At 40.4% G+C, this 25,274-nt stretch overlaps 1 protein-coding gene across 2 annotated transcripts in view; it reads left to right on the top strand.

Annotated features, from left to right (window-relative positions):
* Positions 1-617: 617 nt before the first annotated feature.
* The window catches only part of LMBR1 (limb development membrane protein 1), a 66,999-nt gene continuing 42,342 nt past the window's right edge, over positions 618-25,274 (top strand). Inside the window, exons 1-5 of one of the 2 annotated variants that reach the window (XM_026796512.2) lie at positions 618-946; positions 15,834-15,906; positions 18,091-18,130; positions 19,948-20,087; positions 25,019-25,122. In XM_026796512.2, the coding sequence (XP_026652313.1) occupies positions 884-946; positions 15,834-15,906; positions 18,091-18,130; positions 19,948-20,087; positions 25,019-25,122 (420 nt within the window). In that variant the 5' untranslated portion in view covers positions 618-883. The remainder of the gene's footprint in view (positions 947-15,833; positions 15,907-18,090; positions 18,131-19,947; positions 20,088-25,018; positions 25,123-25,274) is intronic. The other variant, XM_005480414.4, reaches the window with a different exon arrangement.

Genomic DNA, 25,274 nt, shown 5'->3' with positions numbered 1-25,274 from the left:
GACAACATGTGTAATGTATCAAGAGCTGTAAATAAGCAGAAAATGATGATCCTTATTTTTGAAACTTCATTAGACTAATTATACATACCTGTATTGAAATAAAAGTCTGATTTGCTAAACCACCATCTGTAATTTATAGTGTGTCCGAGATTAATAGTCCTCTGTGAATATTTAGACAATTGATCTACTTGCAAACTCAGACGAAAAGAACATTGCCCGCGCATGTAGAGGGAACAGGGAATAAATAATGACATTACCCATTGGAATGGGCGCCGAGGGAGCTGGGGGAGTCACCGCTCCTGGGAGTGTTTAAGGAAAGACACCGTGGTCCTTAGTGCCACGGTCTAGTTGACACGGTGATGTTGGGACATAGGCCGGACCCAATGATCCCGGGGGTCCTTCCTGCCTGAAGAATTCCGTGATTCTGAAACCCGACCCTGCCGGTAAAACCAACCCCGCCCCAAGCCCCGCCCCAAGCCCCTCAGCCCCGCCCCTTTCGCGCCCCAGCCCCGCCCCACCACGGCCCCGCCTCCCCACTCCCTTTGGCCCCGCCCCTGGGCGTGACTTCGTAAGCCCTTCGCTTAACCCTAAGCCACGCCCCCCCCGCGGGCTGACCCCGCCCCCGCCGGGGTCGCTGCGCGGTGACGCAGCAGGAGGAGCTGAGGCGGCGCTTCCCGCCCTTCCTCCCTCCTCCTCCTCCTCCTCCTCCGCGCCCGCCGGACGGGGACAGAGCGGCGGAGCCGGGGCTCCTCAGCCGCTGCCGGGGCCCGGGGGAGCAGCCGGGCTGCCTCCGGCCATGGTGGCCCGCTCGTCGCCGGCGGGGCAGGAGCAGGCGCGGCGGCGGCGGCCGCCATTGCTCGCGGGGGCCGCGGTACTATGAAGGATGGAAGCGGACGAGGTGACGATCCGGGAGCAGAACTTCCACAGCCAAGTGCGGGAGTACACGGTAGGTGCCGGCGCGGGCCGTCCCTGAGCTGTCACTGCCCTCTGCCCCAGCCCTGTCCCCGGGCGGGCTGTCCCGCTCTGCCCCGCTGTCCTTGCCCGCCCCTCGCCCAGTGTCCGGCGGGACTCGGGGGCCTGTCTCGGTGGGCAGAGCGGTGAGTGCACCTTCCCGGAGCTGCCCCGGGAGCTGGAGCATCCCAGCTCACCCCCTGGAGGGTTTTCCTCTCCGAGTGCCCTCAGCAGAAGATGGAGATGCGGTGTGTGAGGCAGGGCACCGGTGTGTTCCATGGGAGGGCTCTCGGAGCAGGTACCGGTGCAGCAGCTTCGTGAGCAGTGCTCAGCTTCGGCAGGGGATGGCTGCGGGCGGGCATCATTCGTGTGCACAAGGATCTAAAGGTGAGGCACCCAGAGGATGGACCAGGCTCTGCTCGGTGCTGCCAGTCACCAGGAGATGAGGCAATGGAAAGAAACACCTGAACATGAGGAAGAATTTCTTTACTGTGCAGGTGACCGTGCACTGGAACAGCCTGCCCAGAGGAGCTGTGGCATCTCCCTTCGTGGAGGTATTCAAGAACGCCTGGATGCAATCTTGTACTTTGGGATGACCCTGTTTGATCAGGGAGGTTGGACCAGATGACCCACTGTGGTCCCTTCCACTGTGACCCATTCTGGGATTCTGTGAACATCTCAGTCCTCAGGTGCAGCCTTGTTCCTGTCAGGTGTGCATGGGATTTTAGGGTATGGCTTGTCCTACTGGGCTTCTCCTGCCTTGCTGGGCTATTTGCAGTGCTGTGTGTAACTCAGGTGTTTCCCTGACCCCTCATGCCCCGTGCTGTCCCAGTGGAGCGCATGGCAGTGCCTGTGCTGTCCCCTCAGTCCTGCATAGGCAGGTTCAGCACTACACCCTGCGTGCAGACAGAGCACTTACAGTTTCCTCTCTGACAGCCTCTGATTGTTCTCAGGACTATTCAGATCTGATAGAGGTGTTTTGATGGGGTTCCTGTCTCTCCTGCTTCAATTCCAGGAAGGAAACACAGGCTGAGCAAGGGAGACATGCAGCACAGTGTCCTGTGAACGTGCTGTCCTGGCTCAGCGAGTTTTCTTTGCTATCCCTGTTGTCTGGGAGGAAAAAACCAGATTTCTTGAATTAAAATAAAATTTCACAATTTAGCTTTAAGTGTTTTTCAGCCTTGTTGGGAGACTCTAAAATACCATGGTTAGCTGGTTTATGTAGCACTATGGTTAGGTCACTTGAAGCAGACTTGCTTGGAATGTGTTAATTACTCTTCTATAGTATACAAATCCATGTTAAGACCTTTCTTGTGAAATATTCTATTTCTGGGACCTTTTTTTCTGAAGAGTGCAATACAAGGCTGTATGAGGAGATCAGCTGCTTTATGGGATTTTTTTGAATTCTCTTCTTTGGTCATGGATGTAGTGTATGTCCTGGAAGTCCTGGCTAGTGGAGGGGCACTAAAAGGAAAATACTTCTTTGTAAAGAAGGCTCTAAGTATTATCTTAATCACCTTTGTGGTATGAGAACATGAATGTATGTACAAATCTTCTTTCTTTTCCCTCATGTCTGTTTTTCCATTTGTATTCCATTGTGTGCTAATTATCTCCTAGTTACTTTCACCAGAGTCTTGTTCTGATAAATTGGATGTTACATATTGTGGTTTCATTCAGTAAGAAACAGATTTTTTCAGTCTAAAGGAATGACTGTGTGCAGCCTCCCTGGGTACCATTACAAATAGTGAAGTCTATTAAATTCTTAAAGAACTAGTTCATCTGTACTGCAGGTACTCCTCCAAAGTTAGAGGGACTTTTTCAGCCCCTCCAGAGCAGTTGGTGAATCTTCCTACTGGTGTAGTCATGTGAGAAATCACACAGGACATCAGTTACTCATATATTAGAGGTGCAGTGTTGTTTTGTTTGGACAGTGGACTCAATATTCTTGCTCTTGAAACTTCACTTTGATGTTAATATTGATCACAGGCCACCTTTGTTGTTGTTTAATCAGTAGGAATAATAATAACAATGTTGCCTTTTAAGTCATACCTTGGTGCAGTTGTGATCTTTAATTAATGTTAGAGCCCCACAGGGTTTTATGAGTGCATGGAGAGCTGCCACCCCCACCTGGGTGTGCAGCCTGCTGTGGCTGCAGGAGAATTTTGGAGCTGTGAGTGCTCCATTTGTGGTTAGTCTGAGCAAGCTGGAGCACACAGAGCATGCTGCTTACATGTGCAATTATGTTCAATCCTCTCCTTCCCAGTCCTGCCCTTGCTGCTCATGAAGTTACATGGTGAATAGAATTTCTTAAAATGTGCAAACACATGGTTGTTGTGTGGGCAGTGGGTGTAACCATCAGCCCTCAGCTGGAGCAGGGAACATGTTCCCCTCTGACACATGCATTAAACCCTGATTCCAGCTGCGGGTGGGCTGGGGGCAGCAGAGCAGTTCAAAGAAGCATTTGATATTGAAAGAGGTGGTTCTAAACTGGGATAGGGTAGGTTTAGATTAGATATTAGAAAGAAGTTCTCTGATATGAGGGTGGTGAGGCCCTGGCACAGGTTGCCCAGAGAAGCTGTGGGTGCCCCATCCCTGGCAGTGTTCCAGGCCAGTTGGAGTGGGGCTTTGAGGTACCTGCTCCAGTGTGAGGTGTCCCTGCCCATGGCTGGGGGTTGGGAACAGATGTTGTTTAAGGTCCCTTCTGACCCAAACCATTCCATTCCAGTTGTGGAATATTACAGCAGAGAAGATCTCTCTATCCTGTTAGGAGCAAGAGAATTTTATGTTGTCTGTTAGAAGTTCCTTTGAAGAGCAAGTTGTGTGGCACAGCCTTTACTGGAATCTAAAATGAGACATTCATGAGAGAACAGAAATCAAAGTAAGCTGATGCAATTGAAAAGAAAATCCTTTTCACTTTTCTCTTACAGATATTCTTTGATTGCATACAGAATTTCTATATTGTGCTCTCTGATGGAATCAGAGTCCTAAGGGCACTGAGTTTAGCTGCAATGTAATGCTTTATTTCTGTTTCATGTATTCTCTGAACTGGCAAGCTACAAAGTTTTCCATAAAGTTGTGTAACATTAAAAAAAAAATTCAAGCCTTGTTATGCTTTTGCTGGTGGTGCCTGTCTCTTTCTGCAGGTGCCAACTTCTGCTAATTCCACCTTCAAAAACCAAATATTTCTGACACATGTTTATAGATTGAGCAAGGGTAGTAAAAGATTATTTTTTAAAAAAGACATCCTTCATATGCTTTTGAGGTGACTCAGTGGTTTAATGCTTAATTTAACTCAGGCCTGTTTGCTCTTGACCTCATTTGGAGTGTCTGTATGGCACCTGTTTTTCAAGAGGGTGCTTGTTTGCAACAAAATCATCTACCTTGGATTTTGTTGCTTCCTGAGGATGATCTGTGCTGCTGGAAGATGGTTACCTCCCCAGGCAGGCATGGCTCTTCAAACATCAATCTGCTCTGCAGGGGAGCTGTTGTTTTGGACAGTTGTTGTTGAAAACACCAAGCCTTGGTCTGGGTCTGAGCTTTAAAATTCAGGTGCAGTGATGTCAATGTGGACACTGTGAACTGGTGACCCAGTGCCAGAGATGGCACAGGCAGAGTTTGCTTGGAGTCTGTGAGATCCTTGACTTCCACAAAGCCAGAGCCACCTCAGTTCTGGCTAAAGGGAGCAGCTTTAGCTGATGGCAAAGTGCAGAAAAGGGTTTGTGTTCTGCACTTGGTCAGTATTTGTGTGAGAGGTGAAGAGGCCAGACAATATTCTGTTAGTTTAACCTTCCTGGTCCTTTAGATTCATTTATAATTGCTGAGATCTTGCACATCCATGGAAAATATTTGAACTTCTAGGGAACTGCTTTTCCCTTGGGTCCTGTTATTATGCCTGTTTATAAAGTGTTCCATGTTCAGCTGGTATTGTTGTGAACTGTTTATTCAAATGGAAATGGAACAAGTGCAGTGCTTGAGCCTCTCTGTGGTCCCCTGGGTTTACTTTTTAGAATATTAACTTCCTTTTTTTTTCCCAGTTTGAGTGTTCTGTTCTGCAGTATTAACTTGTATTTTTAAAAATACAAGCTAAATTTGTTGTTCATTTTCAGCTTAAAAAATGTAGGATTTCGAGTATTTAAAAATATACACATACACCTGGTGATGAGGGTTGTTTGGCAAAATAAACACAATCTGCTTGCATTTGTAATGTGGGGAAAACTGTGGAAGAACACAACAGAGCTACCAGGTTCTATTATTAGCACCATAAAATTATTAGTTAGGAATAAACATAGTATATTTGGAAATAAGTTCATTATATTAAATATGTAATGAAAAAAAATCAGTCCTGGTAGAATAAATTCAAATACAAAAGTGCTGTTATAACTTGTGAGTGTTCCATGTGAGTTCAGGCAGATGCTGAAACTGCTGTAATATGGGGTTTTATGTTAAATGTGATATGCTTCCATTTGAAGGACTAAATGTTTTCAGGGGTGCAGCTTCAGATGCTAAATATTCTGAGAAACTTAGTTTCTTTATTTCTTCTGTTAATTCAGTGTGGCTACAGCTGGCATCTGTCCTCTGTAAGGCTGTAAAATGAAGGAGCTGGTTTGAGCACTTCTGTTGGTAGTGGACTCTTGTCTGTGACCAGTTGTGCATCCTTAACAAACTGAGATTTTCACAGTCCCTTTTTTCTGCCAGCAGTGATGATGTTCTTACAAATCACCCATTCTAATCAGAATAAACTCATTAAATACTGAAGTGATTTTATTTGAATGCTTATGCAGGTTTCTCTTTTATTAAAAAAATTGATGCCTTTCAATTTTTTTAACTTTACACTGAAAACTTGAGGACTACTTTATATCTTAAATGACTTCTTGTATTTAATAAAATAATTTTGCCTAGATTTCTCAGTATTGCTTCCTTTTTGTTCCCCTTAAATATTTTGGGAAATATTTGTGACCGAATAAAGAAATATTTGTAGCAGTGATGTGAGACATAAAGCTGAAAGATTGGTGCACATTTAACATAATTAACTATATAAAATGTTGGCATAATTTTGTAATCTTAAAAGTTTAACTTTACTTGTAAACAAGGGTGCTGTAGTGAACTTTAAGAAGTGATGAATCATCTTCTGGCTGCTGGTCTGGGGATCAGCACTGTGGATCCATCTGGAATCAATAGGCATCTCAGAATACTTGGCATGGACAAGTGCAGAGAGATCCTTACTCCCAAAACAGAAACAGCTTTTGGAGAGTTGCACTATTTCTGTTTACATAAAATAGGCATGAAAGGCTGAAGTGTAAAAATTGGCAAATAGTTCCAGTTCAAAATAATTCCTTTTGAGTTACTGGTGTGTTCCTTTGGAGGGGCAGTTGACCAGAAGGGCAACAAACTCCATGGAGGGTACAGGCTTATGTTTAAGAAAATTTTGTATTAAGGTGTAATTAGACTTGAGAAAATCTAATGAAAAGAGGAAGAATTGACAGCAAACAAAACCAACTTTTCATAATGTGATCTAAACCAAGCATATCCATCTTGGGTTTTGTTTGAGTGGCTGGACATGGAGCAGAGGGACTGGCTGTAATAACAGCTCAGTCTTTGCTGAGAGGAGGTTGCTGAGTGTTTATATTATTAGTTTATTAGCACAAGAGCCTCTGGAAATACCTGGTTATAGGTGTTTTCAGAGGGGTTAAAGAGAGTTGGGAGATGGGTGAGCAGGTGACCAGAGTAGCAGAGGAGATGGTGGTAAAGTCAGAGTGGAGAGAGAATCTGAAGCACATTGCCAGTGACATTATGGTAAATTCAGGGCTCAGTTATTTAGACATACATGGAATATTGGGTTGAGGAACACTAAAGAAAAGATTTCATTCAGTATAAGTTTACTGGTTGTATTTGAAGATTATGCAAGTGTTTTTTTTTCTTTCTTCTAAATTGAAGCACTTTCTCCTTTCCTGTCTTTCAGCCTTTCCTATTTAATTGGGTATTTATTCTCATTTAGGAGGGCAGTGATAACTTTTATTGAGAAAATCTTAACTTCTGCATCACTCTCTACTCCCACACTCTCCCCCTTCCCTTGAAAACCACTGACTCTTTCATGTGTGCTGTCAAATGACTTGGGGCCCTGCCTTCTTAAGAACAGTCTTGCTCAAGAATTTAAACAACTTCTAGCACAGGAAGAGGAGAGACTTTGAAAGTCATGACTGGAGTTTGTTTTTCTGCCTGCAGTGACAAACAGCCTTGGTGGTTGTGTCACTCTGGAGGGTGACAGGCAGGTGGAGGTGACCTGGAAGCAGATGAGGTGTGACAGGTGAGATTGCTTCATGCTTTCAGCAGCTTTGACCTCTGCCTTTTGGGACCCAACTGACCCTCAGAAAGATGTTTCCAAACTCATGTTGCTGTTTTATCAGCTGGGTGTTGAATATTCATGTATGTGTTGCTCCCCATACAGAGATTTCTAGTTTTTGATTAGCTGGATATAAAAGTTGTCTCTAACTACCATCAGCACGGTTTCAAGAGAGAGCCCTGGGCTTTCTACTGTTCTAATATTTGAACACTTGAATAACTTTTGAAAATTTTGATTAACTGGAAAATACAGAACTATGTTTCAGTTTCTCCATTTCCAAACCCTGTGTGCCCTGCAGCAGGCAGTGTGTGCTGTGCTGATGGCACTGAAGTTTGCACACGGCTGGGTTCATGTACAGAGGATTGAAGCAGTGAGTTGTGTGCCATTTTCCCCCTTTACCTTCTTGTGTGGTTTCCAGCATAGGCTTCACAATTGTCATCAAAACATGGTGTTTCACTTCTGCTGTTGATTTTAAGTGCCTGTTTAGGCTTTGATTTTCCAATTTTTCCATTATCTAACTCTAATTTCTGTTTTTAATGTGTTTATGGGAAAAATTGGTGTTGATGAGATTTAGTTGAATTTGACAATAGAAACACATCTCAAATATTTGCTGAGTTTCAGACTGTGGTAACTTGTGGAGAGTCTGCATAATTGGTGAGAATTAGGAAAACATACAGCTATTGCAGTTTAAGTATGCTTCTGCTTTGAGAGTGGGGATGCCCCTAAAAATGTTCCAGGATATATGTGTGAGAAGACAAGGAAGAGTATTTTTATGTGTTAGGGTAGGAAAGTTTATTAGCTCTAAGATCTTCTGCATCTTGCCCTGAAAATTAATATTATCAAAGAGGCTGTCTTAAATAAATTGTTTACCAAGTCTATATTAATGAAGCTTTTGAGGTTATTTTTACAGAAGTGAATTTTTAATGTATGACTCTGGAGTTTTAATATAACTAATTATTACAGCCTGACTTTCCAATGTTGAATAATGCCTCATTCAGGGACAGAATGTTAGAATGATCTAGGTTGGTGCTATTGTGTTAATTCTAGAGAGTGTTTTTAAATCTTACTCCTGTGCTGAAAAACATTTTTGAGTGAAGGGCTGTAGAAGCTGGTTATTATCTTCAGCAGAATTTCTGGTACACAGAAATTAAATATATATATTGATAATTTTTATTTATTTATATTTGTGATGTATTTATAGATATATTTATAAAATAGATATATTTTGAATATTTCTTACTTTCTGTTGGATCCTGGATGTTTATTTTGGATGAGCAAGTCTGGGCATGTGCCTCTGAACCATTTATAATTTCTTAATGACTTAGGAATCAAAAAAAGTGGGTCAGCCTCTTGCAAATGTTTTAAGCCAGGGAGGAGTCCTGAGAAGAGGCCGTACATGGAGGGGAATCACAGGTATGGAGAGCAGTGGTAATGAGCAGAATTAATCTGTGCTCATAGACAGTCATAGAACATATTTGATGTTTTCTCCTAAGATTAAATTTAGTGTGTCATGCCAAGTGTATGAGGCTGGCTGGTTTAGAGTGAACTTAATCTAACCACAGCAGAGTTAATGTCTCATTTGAGAAAAATGGGATTTCCAGAGCAGGTGATACAATGAATGCCAAGGTCAAACTGAGACCACAGACAAAGATTTCAGTTTTCTTTAGTGTGCTTTGTTGGTTTGTCACTTACTGTTGACACATCCGAAACAGGTGGAATGCTTTGTTTGCTTTTTAGGTGTCAATTGAGTTATTAGAAATAGAATTAGGTGTCAATTGAGTTATTAGAAATAGACCAAGCAGAGCTACTTGTCTCCACCTGTACTTTCTTGCTGTTTATTTACTCACAGAAAAGATGGCAGGAATAAAAGCAGTTGCCAAGTAGGACAGTAGGAGGATGCTTTTTAGTTGCCTTGTGGTATTGTAATGCACATTAAAATACTTCAACTGCATTAAGAGATGGATGTATAATGGTGTGTTTGTTGTTCTCTATTACAGAAATTAAAACCCAGAAGGACAACACTATTATTTTCTGTAGATAGTAATCACAGGCAAAATGCTGTTTCATTTTCAACACTTAAACATGTAAATAGACATACTCTACGTGGGGGTATTACCCAGAGTGATCTCTGCCTTCTCTTTTCTTTGCTGTTTTTTCTGTTTAGAGATAAGGACACATTCTGTAAAGTAGAAGCTAGAAGTGGAGATGTTATGTCTGTAGCCTTGTTTTGTGTATCATTTGCATAGAAATGCTTGTGGATGTAATAGCAGTGACTTTATTTTAATACTGACACAGCCACTTCATTTTAAAGTTATTTCCTTTCTTCCCTTACATTTTGGAGCTACTTTTTGGATTTTCTTGATCATTCATTTCATACATGGCGTAGTAAAATGATGTTTGCTGCTTGTCCCTTGCTCCTCCAGATTTTCCCTGCTCTACATGCTGGCATGCAATCAAGTTGGAGGAAGCAATCACCTATTTGCTTTGATGCTTTTCAAGTGGAAATGAACCTGTGTTGAATCTGTGTTTCGTGCTTGGAAGTGTTGTTAGGTTAAAGAACATTGCTAAGTGTGGGACATCTCTCTGTGAAGCAGTTCTGTGGTGGTTCCTTGCTGCTGAGAGTTGTTCTGCAAGATGTCTGGCTCTTTCACAGTGGGAGGACACCCCTGACACAGCCCTACAGGGGCCTGTGCTTACACTTAATAACACATTCATAAATGGCCTGGAGAAGGGTATAAATTATGAAGTGACTCAGTTTGTAATGATGCTGGTTTAGTCAGGAAAGTAGAAAATAAGGCTGAGTGCACTCCTGCTCAGGGGAGGGTCAGCTATGGTATCAGACTACTTGGGGCTTAAAATCCTCCAGGAATGGAGATTTGTAGCCTTGCTAGGCAACTGATTCCACTGCTTGGCTCTCCTCATGGAGGGGGTTTCTTCTTAACTCAGTTTCATCACCATGGTCAAGAGCTCAGCTCTTTTTACTGAGCTCTTCATAGGGGCTGGCAAGCTGCTGTCAGATCCCCCCGAAGCCTTGTTGTCCCCAGGCTGAACATGGGGACACCAGGCCAGCGTTCCAGCCTCCTGACCATTGGTGACCATCCTTTCTGTAATTGCCAACTCCTCTATTGGTGGCTCAAAATAGACAGGGTGAATGCTGCTTGGAGAGAGAGAGAGAATTAATTCTCATGATTATTTGCTTTGCTTCAGGTAATACAGCCAGGTGTATTATATATCTTTATATTATATATATTATAAGATATATATATATATATATATATATATATATATATATATATATATATATATATAATATAAGATATATATCTTTAAGGTGTGTGCTACCAGGGCACACTGACTGAGAGGTGATGATCAATTACTGGACGAGGCACCTAAATGCTTTTTTTCTAGTGTAAAATACAGTTCCTTCACAACAGTTCCATTATTCTCACAATAATTCCATGCTATATAATGGATATTATATATCCATTATATATAATGGAATCCTGTACATAGAAATGCAGCTTTTAATGCAGCACACTCACAAATTGCAGTTGTAAAAGATGGTTGAATCTTGTTTGTAAGAGGGGGGAAAAGAGAACCTTACACATTTTGAGCACAGTCTTTCTTAACATGAAAATGTAGCTCTTACACTTGCAACAGAAGATGATGCTTTCCCAATCTGAGGCATGAATTCCAGTGCCAGAGTTTTAAAGATCATCCACACAGACAAATGAGTGTCAGCTGATCTTCATTGCCACTGGGATAACTACAGCGTGCTTTGACCTGGTTCAGGCTGTTCCTGCTCGTGTAACCTTCAGTGCTGGCCCCTTAGAGGCACAGGGTATGCAGGTAATTCTCACAGGAGCTGGGAGATGTGTGGCACAGATCCAGGAGTGTGGTGTGGATCATACTTGGATGCCTCTGGATGAGAGATCCAAGGGTCTGACAGTGTGGAAGAGTCTTGTGTCCCTACACCAGAGACACAAGAATGTAGTGCAGTCTCCCGAGGCAGCCTCTCCTGGTGTGTCATCTAAGCAGGAGCAGAAGGCACTTCCTTTCCTGAATAAAGATTAAAGGCTTCAGGGGAGGACAGGTTGCTTTTTGCTTGTCCTGCTAGAAGTTGTGTTTAGTCTATGGGAAGAGTTGTAAGTGAATTATTTGCTTGATGTTTGAAGATTTCTTAACGTGCCATCTGTTAAAAAGGAGCCCCGGGGTGTGGCACAGAGTCCATGTGTCTTGTTTGCAATTACTGAGTGCTGTGGAGGGCACGTGCACACAAAGACATTACAAATTAAGAATTGCTTTGGATGGCTGTCTGGCTATAACCATGGACAAGTCTTGGGCTCCTTGTAATTTCTTCTGGTTAAACATGGACAGTGTATTTCCCCTGTAAAGTCAGAATGTACTCTAGTTGTGTTTAAAGTAGCTTCCCAGTCTAATTATGGCAACAGGTCCACAACTGTTTTGTCCCTCAAATTTGGAATGAACTTAAGGAAATAAACTTTAAGATAGAAAGGTATTATTTTTTGTGAAGTGGGGAATATCAGAAATCCTTACTCTTCACAGTTGGGTACATTCTTTGCACAGTGTCTTGACTGTCTGCCCAAGTAAAACCTAGAAAAGCTTCATTTGAGCTCCAGTGAAAAACTTGCAGAGAACTTGGGGATCTGGGGAATACAGCTCTTCCTAGATTTGCTGTATTTGCAGCCTCCTTTTGTGAGCTGTTATTGTAGAGATGGCTGATGGCATCAATCACTTTTTTTTGGTTGGAAACAACTTGCAATAGAATTTGGATTTAACATTGTATTCTAGTGTTGCCTCCAATACTGACACACACAGTAGTTTCTGAAGGAAGGGTGGAATTAACAGAATAAAGGATCTTTTAAATTTTTATTTTTACTGAAGATATCAATGTAGTTTTGTGTATTATGTTCTTTTGTAACTAGTGCCCTATTTCAGTATGATTAACTGTGCTTTTTATTAAGAGATTAGAAATGGAATTGATAGATGACTGTATGCATTGTGACATTAAGATGTGGTTTTTGAAAAAAAAAGAAAAGACATGGTGATGAACTTGAGCCCTAAAACCAATTTTCTGCTGAGAGTTACTCTGCTGTAAGCAATTGGGGAGAGCAGTGCTGGTGGATCCAGTGGCAGGAGGTTAATGCTGAGTTACCAGTGTGGCTCTCAGGCTGATGCCTTAAGCAGCTGGAACAGAGGCTAGACAGAGGTAAGGGGAGCAAAGAGAATATTTACTGTAGAGCCTTCAAAGGCCACACCCTGGCAGTACCAGAGCCACAGCTGTGCCTCTGCCTGCATGGCTCCAGGTTGGAGCCAAAAGGGCTTGGTCACAAAATCTCACATTTTTATAAGTTTTGGTCCATTAGCATATTGGACAAATTATCCAGTTACAACCCCAGCCCATGGAGTCCCATCCTTCTTGTTTTTCTCTCCTCAGTCCACATTGTTTATACTCCTGGGCCTGGGATCCAGGCTGGCTGTCCTTGGATCCCTGGCTAGAGAAGGAATTGTTGTGTCTGCCTGCTCTGTGAAGAGAGCTCACCATCCCCTAATGTGAAACCCAGACCCACACCTTACTGTCCCTAATGTGAAACCCAGACCCACACCTTACTGTCCCCTAATGAAAACCAGACCCACACACCAAAGCAGCACAAAATCACAAAAAAAGAAAGAACAAAAAGCTAAAACCTGAGGTATCAATGTGAGTGTGGAGAAGCATTTTCAGTGCAGCAAGAACGACTCAGTGCTGTTACCTGCAGCTGTAAAATCTTACTTGGAGTGCTGCATACAAGCCCAGCCACTCATAATTGAGAAACATGAACTGAAACTACAGCAAATACAAACAAGGCTGGATGGTTTCTTTTCCTAATACAACAATATCCTGAAACAAACAGCAGGATGAGGAATAGGAGCCCAGGGTTGCAGTGCTGACAGGACAGTGGAGCCTATTCTTCAGCTATCATAGGCAACACATTCCTTTTCCCCAGCTTAACTGAGTTCTACTCCAAAAATAGTTGGGATGCTGACTTGAGCTGTTCCTTTAGAAAGCTGTTCAGAATGCATGGTTAGAAACAGTTCAGGATCAGAGGTTTCACTGAGTGGAAATTGAGACTGCAGTAATGTTTCTGAGTTTGCTGTTTAACTTGTTTTTTTGTCAGTATGAAGGACTTTTCATCTGAGTTCTTTTTTAAGATCATAAAGCTTTCACTTAATAGAATTTATTTATTTTCTTGCCAACAATTTTACAATTTTGTGAATTTTCAATAGTAAACTGAATCAGACATTTACAAAGTTGTTCTCATATCTGACAGAAGTAAAGGGAGAATTACACCAGGCTGTAGAGTTACCCCTTATTGCTGGGTACAGAGTAGCTGTTATCTTAAACCAGAAATGCAGCATTTGACAGTTTGTGTTGCTGGACAGCTTTTGTCTGCTCTGCCCTCAAAATACCTCAGTTATCTCAGTGGTGCCTTGTAAGTACAGACCCACATTTTCATTGGAACCTTGCTACCACAGATAGAATAAAGGTCAGCTGCTCTATTTGAAGGTGTAAACGGGACCACAGTCATTTTTATTCTTGTTTTAAATAAAATTATACAAGAAATGAGCTTAACTTTTTAACTGTTTTTCTTTTACACAGGTTACACTGTGTTATTTGCATCTGACAGATTTTTAAGGAATTCACTTACCCTGTATATGTGATACCTGATTTTCAAAAGTGGGTGCCTAAAATTAGATGTCTCTAGCTGTAGCCTTGGTCTGGTTTTCAGAGGAACTGAAGCTTAGAGAAGGATTCTCTTTCAGCACTGGCATTGCATTTTCCAGTGCTGACAGGACGAGCTGTGTCAGAGGACTCAAAAACCAAGGCTGTTCTCAGTTTGTTTTCTTCTTCCTGTTTCAAAAACATACCAACTTTTTTTTATTAAATCTTAATAACATTCTTTAGAATGACTTATTTAAAGAACTGAATTCTTTATCAAAACCATTTCTTCTTTGAGGCATCCTTATAAAAGTTGAGGTGGTAAGCTCTATTCAGATTAAAGATTGGAATTCAGAGATCTAGTTATGAAATCTCATTTTCAGTGCCTGTGTTTTGGGTGTTGCTGCTGTGTTTCCTGCACAGAGAATGAGCTGGGTTGCCACTTCCAGACTTACAGCACTGTTGTCCCAGGGAGGGACCTGGAAGTCACCCAAATGCCATACTCAGATACTTGGCTATACTTGGTTTTTAAAATCTGAAATGTCTGACTACACCAGAAAAATAACCCTTTCAGTTTATATTTATCAGTATTTCTTACAAAGTCTGTCTTTCATGAATAATACATCATTCTCCCCTGTGATTTGCTGGTTTGGATGCAGTATTGTTACTTAGATGCAGATTTATCAGGGCTGTGATTACTATCTTCACTTTCACTTTTCCCTTTCTCTTAGGGTAGCCTTTCTTTTGATTTGTTTAAAGACAGTGAGTCTTAAAGGCAAAAAATCTACAAATGATAGCTTAAAGGAATAGGTCAGCTATTGTCCAGTGGAGTACATTTCCAAAACAGAATGGCATGCTTGCTTCTGGTTGCATTTCTGACTGACTCGTGTGTTTAATAGGCATAGGCATCCAGGATTGAGGCAGCAGTGTTGAGCCACTGATGCTTCATTCAGGAGCAAATAAAATCTGTGGGGTTTGTTTTTGTGTTTTGGTTTGGTTTTTTTTTAAACCTGTAAAGACTTGGAGGGCTAAAACTTTCCTGCTGTTCAATTCCCTTCCCATAGTTATTATTATTATCACAGTTATTATTTCCAGCATTTTTTTAGGCATTTTAGTCTTATCTTATTGTACTGTTAATGTAGTGCTAAATCTTATAAACAACTTGGTCCAAGGCACTGTGGGCTGAAGATGTATCTGACCTAAATAAACCACCAACCTTTGAGAAGGGAAGTTGTGCCCTTGGCTCCTGACTGTGAAGGAAACCTCATGTTTGATGAGCTCATGCTTGGACATCCACTGTAGGCATGAGTTTTCTCTGTGTGTTGTCACCTGGAATTTGTTTGATTCAAGACAGGATGCAGATAGTAAACATGTTTGTTTCTTTCCACATGTGCTGACAGCACAGCCCAAAATAGATCCTCAAGAGCCCATTATGTAAAATACAGTTACCCTTAGGGTACTTTTGAAGGGGATACAAAGCCTGATAACTTTTACAAATCAAGTGGATTCAAACTTCAAAAATCAGTCCATCCCACTCCATTCACCTTCCCTCAAACAAAAAAAGCACACTGTGAATAAATCTTTTCTCTTAAATTTAAAGTAAAACTTGCTGACCATATAATTGATGCAATACCTGTTGCTCTAATTAAGCTGTTTTAATGGGTTTAACTTTCTATTAGTAAGATATAACAGTCTTGGAATTTACATAAAATATGCTGATGTTGATCTGAATTCCATTTAAAATTGTTTAGACTAGATTTACTGCTTATTATAATCTAGGCCTTTCTTCATGACCTAATAAATGCAATTTTATTTTTCCAGATCTGTTTTCTCCTGTTTGCTGTTCTCTACATTGTTTCCTACTTTATAATCACAAGATACAAAAGGAAAGCAGGTAAGCACAGAATTTTTAATATGTCAGAAAAAAAATTGTTTTTCACAGAAATAGATGATTGTTTTCCTGTCCATCTCCACAAGGAAAGTGGAAAAACAGAACTGTTTGTTAGGTGCTGGTCTATGGCAGCCTGGATTGACCTGGTTGTGTATGGCAGCCTGTGTGTTAATTGTTTTGAGATGGAAGAAAGGGGTTCATGTCAAAGTAGATGCTTCTGCCTCCCTTGCCCTGAGATCCTGTTCTTCTCCTTTCACATCAGCTTTTCCAGATAAGTATCTTCAGCTGTGTTTTAGCGGCAAAATCACGTTCTGACCTTTTGCTGGGAAAGGGAAAGGTTGCCAGTGCTACAGAAGGGAAGTAGCATTATTTTCAAAAAGTCCTGCTCTGATCAGGTACAGTTATTATTTCAGCTGTCTTAACCTGTTTGACTTCACTGAAGTTCAGAAAATACCTTTAGCTAATACTCTGGGTTTTTTTCCTTTGGGAGCACTGTCTAGTTTCCATTCTAAAACTAGTCTGTAGGAAGCCCTGGTAATCTTCTTTGATATTTTTTCTAAAAACAAATAGCATAAAAATCAGTATAAAATCACAGAATCTTTGACTTTTGACAGCTTATCTGGGACCTTGCTACTTGATAATAGTCAGGCCTTAGAAACATTTTTGTCTATGATGATCTTGGTGCTTTGAACTTTATTGGAAACTGTGTGACCTGTGTTATGACAGAGCTGCTGTCATGGATGGATTCATGTTTTAAAAAGTAAACTTTTAATGGAATTTAATTCCTTGGAAAAAAGGTACATCTCTGTAAACACAGGGAGACAGGTACTATCTTCTGATCCTGATATGTATTTTGGACATTACAAAGCTGCTGCCGTTTGGAGATGGAAAGAACAGGAAGGGGAAACTGGTTTGGCAAACACTGTTGGATGCAGGGACACTTTTATAACCTTTTGTTGGCAGTTACCTCCTGAGCTGTGAGAGGAACTGCTCTGCAGCTGCCCTGGCTTTATGAAAGCTCTGTGAGCATGTACTTAGGCACACTTTGTAGCCTGCTATGATCTTCCTGATGAGAAATGTTTGAAGAGTTAACTCAGCTGCAACTCTTCAGGACAAATTGTTCGCTGCTTTTCCAAGAAGCTTTTTAGCCAAAATGATTCATAAGAGACCTTTACTTAGTCTTTCAAAACACCATGAGATATCCATCAAAAAACTAACACCTCTAGGTTCTTTCACAGAAGAATTTCAAAATAGCATGAGGTTATTTGCTATGTGTTTATTTCAACTGTGTGCATAACTCTTTAGAATTTAAATTTATTTTAAAATTTAAGAATCAAGTCAAAGTATTCTATCTCCTATGGAAAATAGGAAGAACTTTAGAATGCTGAGTATAAAATTATTTCAAATTCAGAAATTTTTATTTCAAAATGCCTGCATTATTTCAAATTAAGAAATGCTTACATTCTACTGATGTGCTTAGAGAAGGGTGTAAAGAATAAATGATGTGTTAGTTATTCATCTGAGTTAAATGTTGATATTATTTGAAAAAGATTGTTTTAGTGAAGGATTAAGTGAGGAGTAAGTGAATAATTATGGTCTGAAATGTGAAGTATCAGAAGGAAGTCTTGGTATCTTAAATGCAAAACAAATAACAAGAATATAACCACCTCTCCTTCCTCCCCATCCCCAAATCCCAGGAGCTGGGAAGAGGGGTAAGTAAAGGGAAGCAACTGAGTAGTCATCACTGTTGTTCTGGGTATGCTTTCTTGTTTTTAAAAGACATTTATATTGCAAATGATTTCTAGCAGTATGCTAACTTACATGGACTCTTGAACTTGCCTGCAGCTTGCCTGCTCTGTGGTTCCAGAGGTGCCCAAAGGGACAGTTTCTAGCAGAAGCTGTGGCTGTAGCAGTCTGAAAGCATGTTTGAGAGGTCTCAAAGAAGTTCTAAACTGCATATTTAAGTAAAGTGAAATAACTTTGTTACATTGATTGAAAAGAGTCTGACTAGTGAAAAGACAGGTGAGAGTATTCATTTTAGGAAGGAACCTTCTTAAAATATTGATGCTCATGGATTGTATCAGTACATCTGAATTTGAATTGTAAATTAAAATTGTTCCTATCTATATACATTTTAACCTGAAGAAAGTGAGTATTGAATATAACCTGATGTCATTTAATTTTCAGATGAGCAAGAGGATGAAGATGCCATCGTGAACAGAATATCGTATGTACAGCTCTTCTTGGCAGAACTGCTTTTCCTGAATGTGTTATGATAGGAATCTTCTGTGCCTCCAAATAAACAAGAATCTGTTTGAAACATTTACATGTATTTAAAATTGATTGCTAGAGGTTAGGGAAAAAGATTTGGTGTAGTGGCACCTTGAGTTACGAAAAGTTTTGTGAAAGTTTGGTCTAGGCCTTTTTTCACCTGTAGTTCTGCTGGCAGGTATGAAGTTGGCCAGAACATGGCATGAGGACCTGGTGCAGGAGGTGGAATTGAGTGCCAGGCCTGCATTTAGGTCTCCAAACGTGGGTGTTTTGATGGGGAGGTGTTTTAAGTGGCCACAGCAGTAGATGGAAGGGAGGCAGTGGATCCTGTGAAGAAAATTAGCTCTCTCTGGAGAAGGTATCTTTGATCAGTGTAAAAAAGCTGCAGAAAGTGGAAGACAAGCACTTGTCAGACTTACTGGTCTGCCAGCAGCTCTCTCCTTATCCTCTTGCTGTGTGAAGTTAGATATGAATATCTCCTATTTGGGAATGCCTCAGGCTGTGCAGAGCTGCCCTGGCTGTTGCTGCCCTCTCAGTTGGCTGAGCTGTGTGAATTGGCTCCTTCTGTGTTCCAGTGTTCTTGGCCTCCCTGGTGCTGCTGGCATCCCCTTGGAAGGGGAGCTTGGAGAAAAGTGTTGTAAATAAAAAAAAAGTTCTTTTTTCTTTCAGCCTAAGCTTCTTTAAAAGTGCATGTTATTTTCCTAAAAGCAATAACTCTCAAACACACATAAATAGATTTTTCTTCATATGACATAACTGTCAGGACTTGAGTGTGGAGGGATGAGAAAACAAATGCAAAGGGCTGGAGCACTTTGCTGAAGTTTGTTAGGTTTCCCAGTTCTGGCTTAGAATGCTTAAACATCCTTAAATAAAAGAAAAAAATCTCAGAAGCCAACAACAACAACAGAATATTTTAAAAGTTAAAATTACTTACTCATACTTTCCTTTCTTAGTATGAATGAAAAATGGATTTGTAGACTATAAAGGAGAAGTAAGATTTCTGCAAGCAGCTTATAGATGCTGCTATTGTAGGGATGTTCTATTTATTTTGTCATAATTTTGCACTGAGAATTATTTCTAGTTTTATTATAGCATTAGATGAGTTCTGTAAGAAAGTTTTGTTGATCTTATTTTTTTTTTAAGGACACAGTTCTTTTTAATGCCACAAGATGGCATTTGGTGTAAGTTGTATTTGGGATCTGAAAAGAGTAAGCTTAAATATTTGCAACATTTCTGACAATTTCTGTATGTTGAGTTTACATCTGTGAGATGAGAAATTGAATAACTCCCTTGTGAAAAAACCCAACTTATTTTTTTAGCTGGGTGTTCAAATATTTATGTATAATTGTACTTACTCTTCGGTTGTTAGAATTTTGCTCTGCTTTTAAAAATTGTGCTAAGAATGTAGAAACTGAATATTTTTTTGTGTATGTGTCTATGTGGGAAATTAAAACTGACAGAGACTTGTGAAAAGATATTTAATGAACTCCAGTAGTTTAACCTTTGTAGTACAATGGCATTGAGTGTATGCATGTGCTAAGAGAGTAATCAGGGTAGTTGGTAAAAACAAATTATTTATAATGCCTTCTGTAAACTATTTTAAATTTGCTTTTTTTATGTCAAATGTATTGGAAATCCAGTTTCTCTTGCCCATTTACAATATAAGAATGTGTTGCCTTTAGACACTGATTACCAGGTAGTTTAATAATTACTTTTTCCCCTGGTGTTCAGAGCTTGTTGGTGGTAACAGTGGTACATTTCTTTAAATTTCAGGCTGTTCTTGAGCACCTTCACTCTAGCAGTTTCAGCTGGTGCAGTCCTGCTTCTACCTTTCTCAATAATCAGCAATGAGATCCTGCTTTCTTTTCCACAAAACTACTATATTCAGTGGTTAAATGGCTCACTAATTCATGGTTAGTACTCAGCATAATTCAATTAAAATGTCTTCATTATACGTGCACAGATATGTTTTTACTTTAAAACTGAACTCATTTTCATTTAATATGCTAATTGTTAATGTGCTGTTGGCTAGTTGGTTTTGCTGCTGTGTGATATATCACAGAAGTCTGTCTTAACTGTTCTGTTCTTTTTTAAAGAATTATGCAGGCTTGATGGAATTAAACTAAATTCACTGCTTTGAATATTAATGTAAATAAGAGCTACTAGAAGCTAACTTTAAACACGCTGTTCACACTTCTTTATGTTAATGCAAGATTATGCCTTTCTCTTTATGGTGATATCTATACATTTATTCTCAAAATAAAAACATGTTTTAAGAAACTTGCTAGCTATGGGCAGCTCAGAGGAGATAGTTAAATTCAGCTGTTGGTGATTTATGTGCAAACAAGGAAAATTGTGTAATATATGTATTGTGATAAAGATGTGCAATGAAATAACTGGTGAAAACAGAACATTCTTTTCTAGGTATTTCTGCAGAAAGTATGTTCACTGCATGAAAATATTTAATCTGGTACAAATAATTCACAGGTTAACTGTGGAGTTCTCTTTAATCTTGTGAAGAGAGAGCAATTTGGCTTTGGAGGATTTTTCTCTGAAAAGTGCATGCTTTTTGCAAAATGTCTAATAATATTCACACATAGCAAATTCATGAATTTCCAGATCCCTGACTTGCAAGGAGTTTTTCTTTTTGGGTTGGGTTTTTTGTTTTGTTTGGTTTTTTTTTGTGAAATGAGAGGTGAGAAGTGATTGTAGGACATAATGGAATAATTCTTCACAGCAAGGATGGTTGAACAGTGAAAAAGGCACTGGAAGATCCTGTAAATTTTCCAAAAGTCAGGTGGCCAAAGCCCTGAGCAGCCTGATGGCACCTGCAGTTTGGCTCTTTAAGGGCAGGTCAGGCTAGGTGACTTCACAGGCTCTTTCTAGTTGAGTTATTTTATGATGTGCTTTGTGAAATGTCATGGAGAATTGCTGATTTGGTATGTCTCCTATATGGGAGAAAAAAACCCAAGGTAAATAACTGTTGTTACATGGATTTACTTGCTCAGACATTTATATTCTTTATTCCCAAACATGAGAAAAAAATTTTCGGAAGATAATCCTTCCTTCTGTGTCTGCATCATCTTTGGGAAAAGGGCAATAAAATCCATCAGAGATTGAAAATTATATAGTAACTATTTCAGAAATTTTTACTGTCACTTGTAACTTCAGAAAATTTGGGTCAGTGAGAAATCTGGAATAGGAAAGCCTTTGAATTTGCTTCCAGTGACCATCTTTTAGTGTGCTGATATTTGAAAATACCGCTTCATGGACACACAGTATAATTTCTGTTTGGTAAAATAGAAGTTCTACCAAATAGAAATTCTGTCACTTGTTAGCAGTGGCTAACAGGGAGGGAATTTGAGGATTTTGGCGTTTCCAGGTGCGCATTGGGATGGCGCTCAGTGAGCTTTGGGCGGGCTCGGCTCGGGGCGTTTGCCAGGCTCGGGCTCCCCCTCGTGGCCATCGCCGGGATCGCCGCGCTCGGGGCTCCGGTGAGAAACCTGCGCGGCTCTGAGGGATCCGGCAGCGGCACCGGAGCCCTCTCAAACTCTGCTGCACAGCCTTCACCTATGGTTTGTGTCGTGCCGTGAAAATCTTCTCAAATCGGAGCACTTGTGTTGCATTAAAACACTTTATTTTTTCTAAATTTCTTTTACACCTATCATCTGATGTACTTGGGGCTGACACTGAGAGTTTAATCCTGTAGATTGTTACAGGATTCCATCTGGCAAATAAACCAGCAGAAAATACATGCCTGAAACTTTTGAAGCTAGACAGAAAGGCCAAACCTGGATCCAGTATAAACACACTTAGCTAATTAATACATGCTGAACTAATCCAGGGCTAGTTCTGACAGCGGTGTTCCCTTGTGCTGCTTTTGGGTACAGCCACCAGGTGGGGGTAAAACGTAATGAAAGTGCCATGAATAAGAAAAGTGGAAAGTTGCTTAGGGTCTAATCTGTTTGCTAAAGATGGAGAAATTGTTAATTTTTATGTTTTTTGAACTTCTTTGTGGGGAACAGTTTTTGGTCACTACAAATGCAAAGGAAAAAAAAATTCTAATTGACTGCTTAAAGCTTTTCTATATGTTGATGTCAAGTGTCTTACGCAATTTTGTGATACAGTCAGTATAGTAGAAAATAATTATTTTTATGTGTTTATTTTAATTTGAATTCTAAACTATCAAATTACAATAAGAAATAGAGAAGATCCTTACTTTGAGGGAAGTAAGTGCATGTGTCTGTGAGCAGCAGAACAACACTGCCTTTGTCTTACTTAACTTTATGTGCATATTGTAGCTATGTAGTTTAATATTCCATAAATGTGTTTCCTGTATGCTACTAATGTGTAAATTTCTGGATTTTAAATTTTTAAAAATCACCCTAGATATGCACCAGTCTCCTCTCCCTTTAAATGCTCAATGTTCTCTGCAGTTCCTAATCACTGTTTTCTGTTGTAAGATACTCATGTAATACAGCTGCTGAAATTAGGACAAGCAGGTATTCAGCTTTGCATTAGGTAACAGAATGCACTCTGTCTTCAGTGAGAGAAAACTGCTGAAATAAGACTCCTACCCCCATCAAGTTGTATTTCTGCTCTTCCTCTGGTGTCTTTTTTAGGGGGGAAAGAAAAAAAAAAGTGCAGACTGCTGGAGTTAATGTCCCCTTGTAAGGACTGTTAATGACATTCCTGCTGATGTTGCCATGCCTGAATGTTTCTCGAATGGTAACAGGAGCTTCCTGGCAAAGCCAATTGAAAAGGAAAAATCCCCCTCTTTGTTAACTGGAGTTTAGCCACCTTTAGGCACTCTGTTTTCTTTAGCAAATGAGTGTTATATTTCACGCATCTTTTGGAATTTTCTTGTTTTGTTTTCTGTAGCCTGTTTGGCTGAGTTTGGTTGCTGGTGTCCTGCTGCTGTCAATTGGTGAAGTTCACTTGGCCCCCTGTTCACCTCCAACTTTTATTTCTCCTTCAAATTTGAATGCTGTCATTTAAGAAAAAAGGAAGTTTATGCTAGAAGCATTTTGTCAAGAGGGTACAGGCAAAAATCACTGCTAAGTTTTTTACACTTGGATCTAATTAAGAAATTTCTCTTTATAATGAATACTCTGGACATCCAGTAAATGTCTTTTCCCTTCCCTATTCTTCACAAAGGCCAGTTTCAAAGAGGAAAAGGAACAAGCCTGTACATGGGAAGAAGTAAACAAACAAGGCTGTTAGTTAAAATTTTTTTATTATGGGGGAATATTATTTTTTGAGTGATAGTCAGGTTATACAATACAGCCCTGCAGAATTATGGAAGCGTGTGTGGTTTGGGGAAGGAAACCTGTTTTTTTCTACAGACTTTTTTGGTTTTTTTTAGGATTCAGAACACGTGACAGTAGTTAGACCTGTTAGCTACTAAATTGTAGATAAGCTTCTGCTTTTATGAAGAAGAAACACTGCATCCTGCTAAACTTCTGGTAGGATGATTGATGATGGATTCATGTTTAGGCACCAGAATCTGGCTGTTCAGGAAGTGTTCAGCTTAGAAAATCTTAATGGAGGAGATACCCTAACAGAGATTAGTTATCACTTCAGCTTGATTTCTAAACCCTTTCTGTTCCTGCAGATGTCACATGTGTGTTACAGATGTCCTTGTTGTAGTCAGTTGTTGATTTTTCACACAGATCACAGAATGGTTGAGGCTGGAAAGACCTCTGGAAACAACCTGTTCCAGGCAGGGTCAGTCAGAGAAGCTGCTCAAGGCCCTCCACTTTTAGCTTTGAGTATGTTGAAGGATGGAGATTACAAAACCTGTGGGCAGTCTGTTACCTTGCTTAAGTACAGTGGCAGTGGAAAATATTTGGGGTTTTTAGTTTGTTTGTTTTTTTCTTTCCTTTTATGAGTAAGTAGATTTGCCAGTTTTTCAATTCATGCTCATTGCCTCTCCTCAGTTCAGTAGATACCACTGTGAAGATCTGACTCTGCTTTCCTTTCTTCCTCCCTCATCAGATATTTATGTACATGGATAAAATCTCCCTAAGTCCTCTCTTCTCTGCTCCCTGTCCATTTGTCTCACTTGTTGAGGTTCATCAGAGCTGCAGGACACTGCTGTTCCCCATTTTGAGCAGTTTTGCTGGGGATGTGCCATCACCCAGGTTCCTGATGAAGGTGTTTGAGCCACCAGCAGCTCCCCAGGGTGTCCATTCCACTCTGCCACAACCCCAGGAGCCCAGAAGCTCAGCCACTGTTCACTCCACCTCAGAGTCCCCTTACCTTGCCCATCCCTCATTAATTAAGCTCTGAGGGGGTTCATGGGAGATGATGTTGAAAGTCTTAGAAAATTGAGATAAAAATATCTGCTGCTCTTCTTTTGCCTACTGAGTCAGTCATCCCATTGTGGAAGGCTGCTGTTACCATGATGTCTTGTTCTGATTTGGAGGTGATGATGGCATTTGTGTATTGCTCATGCTGAAATCCATGGTTTGCTTGGAGAAATATGGGAGAAAGGGAGTATACAGAGCTGGATTTTGTGAAATTCACTGAGAGTAGTAAAATACTTTTGTCCTGAGAACTTCTGCAGTGGTTCTCTAAAGAACCTTCAGTGAGGTTGTGGAGGTGGTACACCTGAGCTTGCAGACTGTCTCCCAAGGTTTCAGATATTGTTATTGAAAGGTAAGTTGTATCCAGGTTTTGTTTGAAGATGATTCTGCAGAGAAATGGATATTTTTCAGCAGTGACCTGTAAATAGCTATATCCATAACTCCCTGGCACTCACATTACATTGTTATATGTGAGGGAGGAAGGTGTAATGTATTTAACTGTGAAATTTATAATGTAAACTTCTTGTTTGTTGCAGGTTTGTGGAATCTTGCCTCTCTTTTTTCAAATCTCTGTTTATTTGTGTTGATGCCCTTTGCATTTTTCTTCCTGGAATCAGAAGGATTTGCTGGCTTAAAAAAGGTAGGAAAACACCATTAAATACAGAGTAATTGCAGTGTACACTTAATTTTCAGCCCTTGAAACTGAAATTACAGATGGGGAGAATTTGGGGCTGGCATGTGTGTGATTATGTAAAGGTTATATACAGCTGTACATTCTGCCTGCACAGGGAG

This window comes from Zonotrichia albicollis, chromosome 1 (genome assembly GCF_047830755.1).
Source record: "Zonotrichia albicollis isolate bZonAlb1 chromosome 1, bZonAlb1.hap1, whole genome shotgun sequence".
Classification (NCBI taxonomy): domain Eukaryota; kingdom Metazoa; phylum Chordata; class Aves; order Passeriformes; family Passerellidae; genus Zonotrichia; species Zonotrichia albicollis.
The sequence above is the reverse complement of the archived record's forward strand: the minus strand, read 5'-3'. Positions and strand labels throughout refer to the sequence as shown.